Source organism: Schistocerca americana, chromosome 1 (genome assembly GCF_021461395.2).
Source record: "Schistocerca americana isolate TAMUIC-IGC-003095 chromosome 1, iqSchAmer2.1, whole genome shotgun sequence".
NCBI classification, from domain to species: Eukaryota; Metazoa; Arthropoda; class Insecta; order Orthoptera; family Acrididae; genus Schistocerca; species Schistocerca americana.
Window position 1 is genome coordinate 503,899,777 of NC_060119.1, and position 12,793 is coordinate 503,912,569.

General features: G+C 41.9%; 1 protein-coding gene across 1 annotated transcript in view; it reads left to right on the plus strand.

Moving 5' to 3' along the window:
- Nucleotides 1–12,793, plus strand: part of LOC124624305 (potassium voltage-gated channel subfamily H member 8) — a 496,049-nt gene that overhangs the window by 119,127 nt on the left and 364,129 nt on the right. Inside the window, exon 3 of the mRNA XM_047149098.1 lies at nucleotides 115–245. Within this exon, the coding sequence (XP_047005054.1) occupies nucleotides 115–245 (131 nt within the window). The remainder of the gene's footprint in view (nucleotides 1–114; nucleotides 246–12,793) is intronic.

Below are 12,793 nucleotides of genomic sequence, written 5' to 3' on the forward strand. Positions count from 1 at the left end.
CCCTAGATGATAATGCTAGTTTGTAGAGTGTGGAACGTAGACGCTCCGTCTCATTGTGTGTGGACTTGTGCCTGTGGCCAGTTTTGAATCTGAGCGCGGGCCTGTTCTGCGCAGACGCGAACGGCAACGCCGACCCCGAGGCGCCGCCCGCCAACTACGGCCGCCGCAGGAGCCGCGCCGTCCTCTACCAGCTGTCCGGCCACTACAAGCAGGACAAGATCAAGACCAAGCTCAAGCTCAACAACGTGAGTACCGCCGCGCGCCGCTAGCCAGACAGCCAGCCAAACGCTCTGCCGTAGCTGGGAAACCACACCGACACACAAACTGTGGAGTGTATTTCACGACAACTTAGTTCACGGGACAAAAGAAAAAGTTAGCCAACCCACGAGATACCTCAATACCGTGTAACACGGCCTCTGGCGTAGAAAATGTCCTCAATGGGTAGAGGTATACAATCCGCAAGTTTCAGCTCACTGCTGATTATATCGTTCAGAGCTATGGAGCTGTGTCAGTGATGATTGTCATATTTTCCGTGAGTTTAAGCTCAAAGGATTCACTGAGCCAGTCGAGGGATGACTAGTTACCTGAGTGTTCATCATAGCAGGAACAAATGCGTGAGCCTTGTGAACGCGGCTCTTGTCAGCCAGGGAATGTCCATAGCTTACTCTTCATAAAGAAAAAAGAGGAACAAACTTCCTGGTTCATGAGTGAGTGAGCCGAAGTTATGACTGCCCAAAAGCTCCATAGAACCACCTGCAGCGTGACCTACGACCTCCAAATAGTACCAGTCCAACGCGTGAATGGCCCGACAATGCACTCGACACCTAGCAGAGTGTGGAAACAGACGAAGTCGCGACTGTCAGCTACTCTACAGTTTCTGTGTTCTTTGGCTAATTAAAGACACCCAGCTTTCTGTGTTTTTCATAGCAACTGCCTTGTTGCAGATACTGACTCCAGACGCTCACTGCATGCAGTTCACTTCGGAATGTTCGCTCAGAAATTGATTGAGGTGGGCCTTTATTCACTGACATAAGCGATTCTGTTGGGTTTGAAACCGATTATCATTGGCAAGTCGTGATCTCCGGTTCGCGCCCGTTAAGATCTTTTTACAACCACTCTACTTGCGCAGCGTTACATGACTGCGAGTGGTAAACAGTTCGTAATAGACAATTTGGACAGCACGCATTGATACGCCATCAGATCGGGTAACGTCCAAACAAAATAGCTCATTCCATCCTATCACATCTTCACGTAGATTCCTTTTTCTGCGCTGATACCATCCAATCAACTGGCACATACACATCACGTCACTTTCATGCCTTGATTCTACATCATCTACAACGCTCCAAAGCGACCACTGTGCTTTCACTAATATTTTATCTGGTGGGTTCAACATGTTTGTGTTACATTCCATTGCTTCCGTGCGACATGAATTCCAAGCGGTGTTCTGTGCCTTGTGAGGTAATTATACTGAAGAATTCACTTTTTCTTACTTTTTTCCCTCTTAAACATTTCAAGGATATAACTACGGCACAAGGGATTGTTCGGCCTTCTAATGGCCAGGACAGTCAGTTCCGATCACTCCACAGTGCACGTTAACAAGAACAGCAGTGACGTCACTCCAGCACAGCATTTAACCAGCGCAAGGAACTGCCTAGTCATTCCATATGTTGTACGCACTCGAGCAGTGTGTGGGACGCGTGTCATTAAACCGTCACGGCTACACTTTAATAGACACTTTGTAATCTTCCACCACACTTCGATCGGTGTTTCATGGACGCTATCAGTAGCAAATTAAATTAAAGACAATCATAATTATTTAGTTCGGAGGGACGAATTCAGATAGAGGTAAACATGGGAAGGTTAAGAGCTGTGACCGCAGGCCTAGTACGCACCCTGTTTCGTGTTAAAAATAGTTTTTCTTCCATGTCATTTGAGATAGCCTATATAATCTGTATTCAGTAATTCAGAACAAGAAAAATAGCTGTACAGGTTGAATCATCTAAAACTTGCAATTCACATATTGCGGAAATGGGAAGTCCTGCTGATATGCGGCTTTTACAGAACAAACTGGCTGCCAGAGGCTCGCAATTTTAGCTAATCAACAGATTACAATGACACTTAGAAAGTATATTTCCTGTGCACAACTTCTTTAAAAAAAAAGGAACAATGAATATTAACATTAAGAAACTAAACGTAGGGTAAAATAGAGTGTCAGTGGTGTTTGTTGCAGGATTGTAAAAAATGGTTCAAATGGCTCTGAGCACTATGCGACTTAACTTCTGAGGTCATCAGTCGCCTAGAACTTAGAACTAATTAAACCTAACTAACCTAAGGACATCACACACATCCAAGCCCGAGGCAGGATTCGAACCTGCGACCGTAGCGGTCACGCGGTTCCAGACTGAAGCGCCTTTAACCGCACGGCCACACCGGCCGGCCGCAGGATTGTAGTGCGAGTCGTTTACGAGATATCGTATTTTGAAAAGTCTCTACACCGACACTATTCGTGCCGTTCAACCTGCGTGGATGCTAGGTACGATGTTGTTAAGCTTAAGTATGCTTGCGTGTTTCCTGAGTGCACTGCGAATTCTTAGTGTGTGAGGATCCTAGCAGCAGGTCGTGAATGGACGCTGGGATTTCCAATGCAGAAAAAGTCGATATGCTCATATTGTATAGAGAGTGTAGGGAGAATGCAGTTCGTTCTTCTACGTTGTGTGCCGAAAGATATCGCAATAGACGTCAACCATCTCGACAGTTATTTATCAAACGCTTCAATCTGCAACCAGTTACGTGAAAGTGGTGGATACCCAGGCAACGTAACAGAAAAGCAAAGAGGTGACGACAGAAGATGGGGAAATTAATGTTCTTGTTGCTGTTGCAGTTGATCCGCACTTTAGCTTCCACACAGTCACACAAGGAAGTGGCATGAATCTGGCAAGTGCCCTACGCATACTCCATCGACATAGGTTCCATCCTTATTACTGTCTCTCCATCAGGAGCCTCATGAAGCGACTATGAGAGTCGTGTTAACTTCTGTACATGAACAGTAAGACAAGATACTCCAGATGTATCACGCATCTTGTTCAGTAATGACGCCACATTTACCAATCATGGTAAGGTAAACCACTCAAACATGCACTATTGGTCTGCTAAGAACTCCGTTGGCTTCGTCAGGTAGAACGTTGGCGTCCACAGAGTGCAAACGTGTGGTGTGGGGTAGTGAATTATCAGCTTATAGACGGATCACTGAACTCGTACAAGTATCGCAGTCTCCTAACAGACCATCTTCCACGGATGCTACAAGTTCCTCTGCTGACTAGGCGGTGCCTGTGGTACCAACAAGAAGGCTGTCCAGCCCATAGCGCACGGAGTACTACAGCATGTCTTCACCGGATTGCTTCCAAATCGTTGGATAGGACGTAGAAGACCTGCACCTTGGTCTGCCCGTTCCCTGTATTTGACGCCTGTAGACTTTTTTCTGTGAGGAAAGCTGAAAGACCTATCTACGAGGACGTACCATCTACACCCGATGATATGCTACGATGTCCTACAGCTTCCTCAGACATCTCCACTGAAATGCTAGTATTTGTGCAGCGTTCATTCCCAACCATACTGGAGGCGTGTATTGCTGCAGCCGGTGGCCACTTTGAACACGGTATGTGGTAGTCAATTTCCTCGTCATTGATGAGAATCCACATAACTGTGTACGCACGTGTGTTGTTCTTTAGTGTGTGCTCAGGCAGGTAGTCTACAAGCGTTCGTATGGAATCTTTCGAAATACGATATCTCGTAAAGGACTCGCACTATAATTCTGCAAAAACACTGCTGACATTCTAATTTACGCTAATTTTAGTTTGTTAATGTCACCAGCCATTGCTTCATTTAAAAAAGTGTATTTTTGCACAAAATTATACTTTTGAAGTATTATTAAATCATTTGATTGCCTAACAGAACACTCCCTTGACTACTAATCCGTTCTGTGAAAAGCACACATCAGTAGCAGTTTCCATTTCCGCAATATTTGCGGTGTAAGTTTTAGGCGATTCACCCTGTACATAGCAATGTTTATACAATAAACATTCCCAGTTCACTCTCACACGCATCACTAATGTTATAGTATCATTTTCACTCGGGTTAGTGTCATTCTGAATCACTCACCCTGAAATTCGCGAAAATTACCTGAAACACCTTACACGAGAATTACGTTTATTATTATTCACACGCTGTTGTTAATTTCAGCCTGCTGTTAATCAAGTCCTACTTACTTAATAACTGCTTATCACAATCTTTCCACTCGTGTTAACGAGTTAATATCCTTTTTCTCACAATATTTACACTGCTGTTCTCATTATCTTCATTAATATCATATCTTTTATTCATTTCGATTCAACTTAACGCCACTCCTCTAGATTTTTACTACTTCCATTCGACTGCAACGCTAGGATCAGAAATTTCGCCTCGTCAATGCTACAATGCCCAGCGATTTTCTTCCACGTGACCAAGACCATGGCCTTAGTAGATATTGTATAACATCGCTGAGCCGCAATCTGCAACGTGAAAGCAAAGGCTTGAAAGTTACTTAAAATAATCTCTGATAAATAAAGTATCCCTTATTCGAAATGTATTTGTTAATAATGGATGAATTTACACTCCCTTTATTGAAGTAACACATTACTCGTACTTTATTATTTTAAGAGAACTGATTCCACCTTGTGTAAGGCTACAATCTCGCCACTCCTTATTTTCACCAAAATGTTATTTTCAAAAACATAATCACATGAAAGCGATCCGTCAACACTGAACGTCCTGAATCTAATAGTTACTCAGTTGGCAGTGTGATAAATGGTTGGTAGTCTTTCAGTCTCCTTAAACATACGCGAGACTGATCATAAACTGCGTCTTGCACTTATTTTACGCTCATGCGCTATCGAGTCACGTTAATAAGTCACGTTAATACGGCCAGCTGTTAGTAAATAAAATACCTTTCCGTTTTCAACACACTCGAAAGCTAGAAGAGCTGTTAAGTGATGTAATAAGGTAGTCACGTCCCTCTCAAAGTCTCTGGATGTGTAATGGAAGATTGACAGAACAAATAAGATTGTAGGGGTGGACCGACATATAGTCAAAGTGTTTTGGAGCATAAAGATTCAGCTGTTAGTTATGATCACAAAAGTTCCCACAGATACATAATACAAGCACAACCATAGTCAATTTAAAACTGTGCTACCAATGAAAAAGATGTCAGAACTAAAACTTTATTTTACTCTCAAATTCTTGATTAAACTCATGATTTCGTAACGTAATGGCTAAACAAAATTCTGTAACTTTCCTCTAGATAATAAAATTTTTGTGATTAAAAGTGATACAATATTTCAAGACAGAATACAAACTATGGCAAGTCTCTGCATCTGACATTTTGTGTTAAATAATGTATTGTTCTAAATGTAAGAAGTTATTTAGATTGGCATGCTGTAATACATATTTCTTATCTGTGTGTCTGCATCGCAATATCGCATGTAGCATTTCTATAACTAGTAGTAAAACATATTTTTTCGATACCCAAGTGTCATATTCTTATATAATTTCTAGACAGTAATTACAGTTTAAGTAGAGGTTGGTAAATAGAAAATTAAATAGATCTCATAACATAAACTCCTTGTGGCCAATCACAAAGCAAAGAAGCAAATTTTTCATGGTTCATCAATTTGTGAAGGGAAAACCAAAGTTTGTTTCAAGCTTGTGGTTCGTTCAGAGCTTTCAGTTGGAAGAGTATTATTCCTAATGAGTACTGTCGTCTTCAACCGAGAATTGAAAAACGGGCCCAATGGCAAGTCCTTCTCAATACAAAGCTAATGTATACTTTTTTTGTCCTCGGGTCACACAAAAGTCGAAAGCATTATTTCTGAGAGCTTTCCTTTGTCATTGGTCACTCTAAAAAAATTAGAATTAAGGACTATAAACTTAGCTATAACGTACAATTATATCACATTGAAAACTAAAATAAAGCTGTCTGAAATTAATTGTAATTGCTGCTTATAATTCGTTTTGACAATCACTGTCATTGCCTGAAGTCAGTTTCGGATGGACAATTCTGGATGTGTAAGTATTGAAACGTTTAAACAAACTTTGATAACCCTCTAAGACGTACTAATTGTACGTTAAGGGTAGTCTAAAATTTTACAACTTATTTTCGTGGAAGCGTATTTGCTTCTGGCTGTGGCTGCAAATACACTATTTGCCATTAAAATTGCTACACCACGAAGATGACGTGATACAGATGCGAAATTTAACCGACAAGAAGAAGATGCTGTGATATGCAAATGATTAGCTTTTCAGAGCATTCTCACAAGGTTGGCGCCGGTGGCGACACCTACAACGTGCTGACATGAGGAAAGTTTCCAACCGATTTCTCATACACAAACACCAGTTGACCGCCGTTGTCTGGTGAAACGTGATGCCACGTGTAAGGAGAAGAAATGCGTACCATCACGTTTCCGACTTCGATAAAGGTCGGATTGTAGCCTATCGCGATCGCGGTTTATTGTATCGCGACATTACTGCTTGCGTTGGTCGAGATCCAATGACTGTTAGCAGAATATGGAATCGGTGGGTTCAGGAGGGTAATACGGAACGCCGTGCTGGATCCCAACGGCCTCGTATCACTAGCAATCGAAAGGACAGGCATCTTATCCGCAGCCACATCTCGATCCCTAAGTCAACAGATGGGGATGTTTGCAAGACAACAACCATCTCCACGAACAGTTCGACGACGTTTGCAGCAGCATAGACTATCAGCTCGGAGACCACGTCTGAGGTTACCCTTGACGCTGCATTACAGACAGGAGCGCCTGTAATGGTGTACTTAACGTCGAACTTGGGTGCACGAACGTCAAAACATTTTTCGGATGAATCCAGGTTCTGTTTACAGCGTTATGATGGTCGCATCCGTGTTTGGCGACATCGCGGTGAACGCGCATTGGAAGCGTGTATTCGTCATCGCCATAGTGGCGTATCACCCGGCGTGATGCTATGGGGTGCCATTGGTTACACGTTTCGGTCACCTCTTGTTCGCATTGACGGCACTTTGAACAGTCGACGTTACATTTCAGATGTGTTACGACCCGTGGCTCTAACCTTCATTCGATCCCGGCGAAACCCTACATTTCAGCAGGATAATGCACGACCGCATGTTGCAGGTCCTGAACAGGCCTTTGTGGATACAGAAAATGTTCGACTGCTGCCCTGGCCAGCACGTTCTCCAGATCTCTCACCTATTGAAAATTTCTGGTCAATGGTGGCCGAGCAACTGGCTCGTCACAATACGCCAGTCACTACTCTTGATGAACTGTGGTATTGTGTTGAAGCTGCATGGGCAGCTGTACCTGTACACGCCATCCAAGATTACGGCCAGAGTTGGTTGTTCTGGGTACTGATTTCTCAGGATCTATGTACCCAAACTGCGTGAAAATGTAAATACATGTCAGTTGTAGTATAATATATTTGTCCAATGAATACCCGTTTATCATCTGCATTTCTTCTTGGTGCAGCAATTTTAATGGCCAGTAGTGTAACTGACGAGACTGTAGATTTTACTGTACCCTCATTTTATGCTTCGATTCATCCACTGAAGACAGTACAGTGAAACAGCAGTACGTGGTGGTTTTTGTTGGTGCTAGAGTGAAATGAGAAAGTGGAGTTTCACTAGCTTCGCTTATAGAAGATATCCCACACAAGACGCATTTCCTCGGCGTATCGGCGGATATTTGCTATTTCATTTTCGCAGTGTGTGGCCGGAGTCAGTCCAAACAAATTCTGCTAATCACGTCTTTCATGCGACTTCCATTGTCGACGGATGGTGTCCCTCTGTTTTCCGTTAACAAACGAAATGATTTTCAACAGAATTTTACGTACACATTCGATGGAGCGCTCCCAAATTTCTGCAGAGAACTTTTTTTTAACCGAGTCTGTTAATAGGAACAGAAGGACATGAAGAATCACCAAGTACTCCAGTAGCAACTGGGCGGCGCTGTTGACGGTGCTAGCAGTCTGCGCAGTCCGGGTAATGCTGTTGCCGCTGGAGGACTGGTGACTCTTCTTCTTTTACTGTCCCTTTTAATACATAGCGATAAAACAAATATCTCACTAGACTAGTAAGAGACCGCTCTATCAAATGACCGAGCTTCGTGGCGCACTGTTTAGCACATTAGACTCGCATTCGGGAGGACGACGGTTCAAATGCGCATTGGACCATCCAGATTTAGGTTTTTCGCGAGTTCCCTAAATTACTCCAGGAAAATACTGGGATGGTTTTTTGAAAGAGTGCCGCGTATTTCCTCCCCATCTTGAAACAACCCGAACTTCTGTTCCGTCTATAACGATCTCGATGCCGACCATAATCTTCCCTCTGTCGAATGGGAACGTAAAATTCCATTTTAAAAATCATCTTCTTTGCAGTTGGAATAAACCAACGCTTTCCATAGACACTGGACGTCGCATAAAACACATATGGAACAGTATTTCTTTCGGGTTGACTCCAGGTACACAGCACTAAATATCAGCCGAAACATCAGAGATGTACTCAACTATCTACATCCATCCAGCGCCATCTGCAGATTTTAAAATTTAGTTAGGTGAGTTTATAAGTACTAGATACCTGATGGCGTTCTTATACCATTAAGACTTCTGTTACTTGAGAAACAATTGCTACATTATTTGCAAATTAATCATAAATAACGGAACTAAATGCTCCACCAACATGAGTGTAGGCAAAGCATGCTACAATCATTTTATTTTCACAAAATATTTTGTTTGAATCACATCCACCTACTTCAGTTACTTTTTATAAAACATCATTACAAAACAATTGAAACCTTCTGTATTTTACAGTGGCCAAATGCTTTACGAATAAAAGAACCTATTTTCAGGAATACTGACGTAATACTCCTGAACAGGGACAAAAACAACAAGTTCAACGCCTATTCTTTTCTATTCTAGCTTTAAACAGTGCATTCAATGCCATAGTGTTTGTTATTTTGCCATACGTATGTCGTCATAAAATGGAATGCGGAGAACTTCTCTAATGACAAGAAAAATCAATCAGTACTCTGACGTGGGGTTTTGACACAGACATGACTTTTACCTGACGCAACTACGAACATATGAAGACGATCCAGAGAGACTGAAACGTGTCACTTATTAAAAAATATGCAACTGAGACTGAAGAATAAAAGAGATTTATTTTAAATGCCAGTACAGTTACTGTCCTCTCGCGACGGAAATGTCGGCTACAGTAACAATGTAAAAAGTCTGAGGAAGTAATGGACCAAACGCCCCTAGGACAATTTCAGCAGTCTCAAAATGCGTAGCAAGGTAAGAATCACATAGCGAAAAAGATACGTCTACCATGTTTTTCAACGGCCACTGAAATTTAGTTTGTCCCATGAGAGATTACAATCTTTATCCAGTTTTCTTACAATTATCTGAAGAGAAATTAGTAGACATACAGGAACTTACAGTATTTTGCTCCCCATAACACCAACATTACTACTTACCAGCACCACACGAGTCATGTGTTATTGCTTTCAAAATATCAACCCACGCCATACTAAGGGGGGGGGGGGGGGGGGAGAGGAGTACTTTATGCCCACATTATGAAAATATTGTAATGTGTTGAGGTACTTTCAATTTAAAATTTGTGTAAAAAGCATTTATTGTTTTGGATGAAGTCTTCCACCAGATTCCATAAATGTACTAAATTTTTCAGTTAAACTAAAAATTTAAGTCTCGGTAACTGATGTGACTTTTCACAACGAATGTCATATTCAATGTTTTTGGGTTCAGAACCCTACTTCTTCATAAAATAAAATGTACATTCTGAACAAAAGAAAACAACAATCAACGAAATCTATATTTTTTAAATATGTTTGTCATTGTCATGAAGTTCTCCTTGGTGATACACGTTTTTGAAAATGCATTGGTATTGCTAAGAGTGAACTAAAACATACTTTCCGGTTCTAAACCCTAGTTATGCATCAGTAATTCTTTAAAAAGTATATTGTTACTATAGTGAACAGCAATTAATAAATTTCTATTTTTTTTTTTTTTTTTTTTTTTTTTTTTTTTTTTTTTTTTTTTTTTTTTGTGAGAGCTTAAACTATCCATCCCCCCCCCTCCTATGTAATACACGTTATGGAAGAAGTGTTGGTGTTGCGAGGGTTAAATAATATTAAGCGGTTTATTATAATCAATCAAAGGAATTCAATGTTTATTCTATTGAAAAACCCAGAACGAACAAGATATATTTTTTGCACGTATAATTTCATACTACCTCTTTTGCCCCTGATTATGTATTTACCACCACTAAAAGATATACATTAACTCCCTATAAGTATGTTGAAACACATAAAAGTTGGTTTCGGCCACAAGATATTAACGTATTGTTGAAATTGTAATACGCCTGCTATACTAACGAAAATTCCTAAGGCTCGTTACCAGCTACTTTTGTTACTGTTAAGCAAACACTGACATGGATAATTTCAAGGGTGTGCTGTAGTGCATGTCGTTTATCGGTCGATAGTCGTTTGATGATCGGCCTCTGGTGTTCACGGTAACCGCGCTTGGGTCTCGGCAAGTAGTGCAAAATACCTAGGCGGCAGTGGTGGTGGTGGTTAGTGTTTAACGTCCCGTCGACAACGAGGTCATTAGAGACGGAGGGCAAGCTCGGGTTAGGGAAGGATTGGGAAGGAAATCGGCCGTGCCCTTTCAAAGGAACCATCCCGGCATTTGCCTGAAACGATTTAGGGAAATCACGGAAAACCTAAATCAGGATGGCTGGAGACGGGATTGAACCGTCGTCCTCCCGAATGCGAGTCCAGTGTGCTAAACATTGCGCCACCTCGCTCGGTCTAGGCGGCAGTGACTGCGGTGAGAGCTCGGTGTGGGCAGGTGCTACCGGCTGTAGTTTCTGTCACATGGCTCAGAACCAAATTACTGACCGACGTCAGAGGTGTATAGGTGTGTCGTAAATCCTGCACTGAGGTCTCTTCTTTGAATGAGTGAAACTGAAACCTTTCGTTCATCTGCGAATGCCTGCATGCCTACTGGTCACCTAACCATGGGCTGCTTGCCCAACGTCCCTTCCTCTCTGACAATGGCTTTTGGTGGCATTCGCATAATGTCTTCTATGTTCCAGGTGCAGAGAGGCTCCAAGGAGCCCACGGCCACGTATGATTTGGGATGGTAGGCGCTTCGCCTTCTCTGCGCCATTGTCTTTTGTACGCGTGTCCTTTCTGTCTTCTGACTGGTTTGATGCGGCCCGCCACGAATTCCTCTCCTGTGCAAAACTCTTCATCTCAGAGCAGCACTTGCAACCAACGTCCTCCACTATCTGCTGGATTTATTCTAATCTCTGTCTTCCTCTACAGTTTTCGCCCACTAAGGTTCCCTGTAGTACCATGAAAGTCATACCCTGATGTCTTAACATATGTCCTATAATCCTGTCCCTTCTCCTTGTCAGTGTTTTCCAACTACAGCTTTTCTCTCCGGCTTTGCGCAAAATCTCCTCATTCCTTACCTTATCAGCCCACCTCTTTCTCAACATTGGTCTGTAGCACCACATCTGAAATACTTGGAGTCTCTTCTGTTCAGATTTTACCACGGTCCATGTTTCAGTACCATCAATACTGTGCTGCAAACGTACATTTTCATAATTTTCTTCCTCAAATTAAGGCCTGTGTTTGAAAATAATAGATTTCTCTTGGCCAGGAATGCCCTTTTTGCCAGTGCTAGACTGCTTTTGAAGTCCTCCTTGCTCCGTCCGTCACTGGTTATTTTGCTGCCCATGTAGTAGAATTCCTTAACTTCATCTACTATGTCACCATCATTCCTGACGTTAAATTTCTCTCTGTTCTCATTTGTGCTACTTCTCATTACTTTCGTCTTTCTTCGACTTAGTCTAAGTCCATATTCTGTACTCATTAGACTATTCACATTCATTTCAGCAGATCATGTAATTCCTCTTCACTTTCACTCAGGATAGCAAAGTCATCAGCGAATCGTATTATTGATATCCTTTCACCTTGAATTTCAATTCCAATCGTGCACGCTTCTTTTATTTCCATAATTGTTTCTTCGATGTACAGATTCAATAGTAGGGGCGAAAGACTAAATCGCTGTCAAACCCACTTCTTAATCCGAACACTTCGTTCTTGGTCGTCCTCTCTTGTTATTTTCCCTCTTGGCTCTTGTACATATTGTATACTACCCGTCTCTCCCTGTAGCTTACGCTTATCTATCTCAGAATTTCGAACATCTTGCACCATTTTTCATCGTCGAACGTCTTTTCCAGGTCAACAAATCCTATGAACGTGGTCAGATTTTTCTTTAGTCTTGCTTCCATTATCAAGCGCAACGTCAGAATTGCCTCTCTGGTGCCTTTACCTTCCCAAAAGCCAAACCGATCGTCAACTAGTACATCCTCAATTTTGTTTTCCGTTCTTCTGTATATTATTCTTGTCAGTAACTTCGATGCATGAGCTGTTAAGCTAATTGAACGATAATTCTCGCACTTGTCAGCTCTTGCAGTCTTCGGAATTGTGTGGAAGTTTTTTTCAGAAAATCAGAAGGTACGTCGCCAGACTCATACATTCTACACACCAACGTTAATAGTCGTTTTGTTGACATTTCCCCTAACGATTTTAGAAATTATCATGGACTGTTATGTATCCCTTCTGCCTCATTTGTTAATCAGTTCTCCAAAGCTCTCTTAAATTCTGATTCTGATACTGGATGA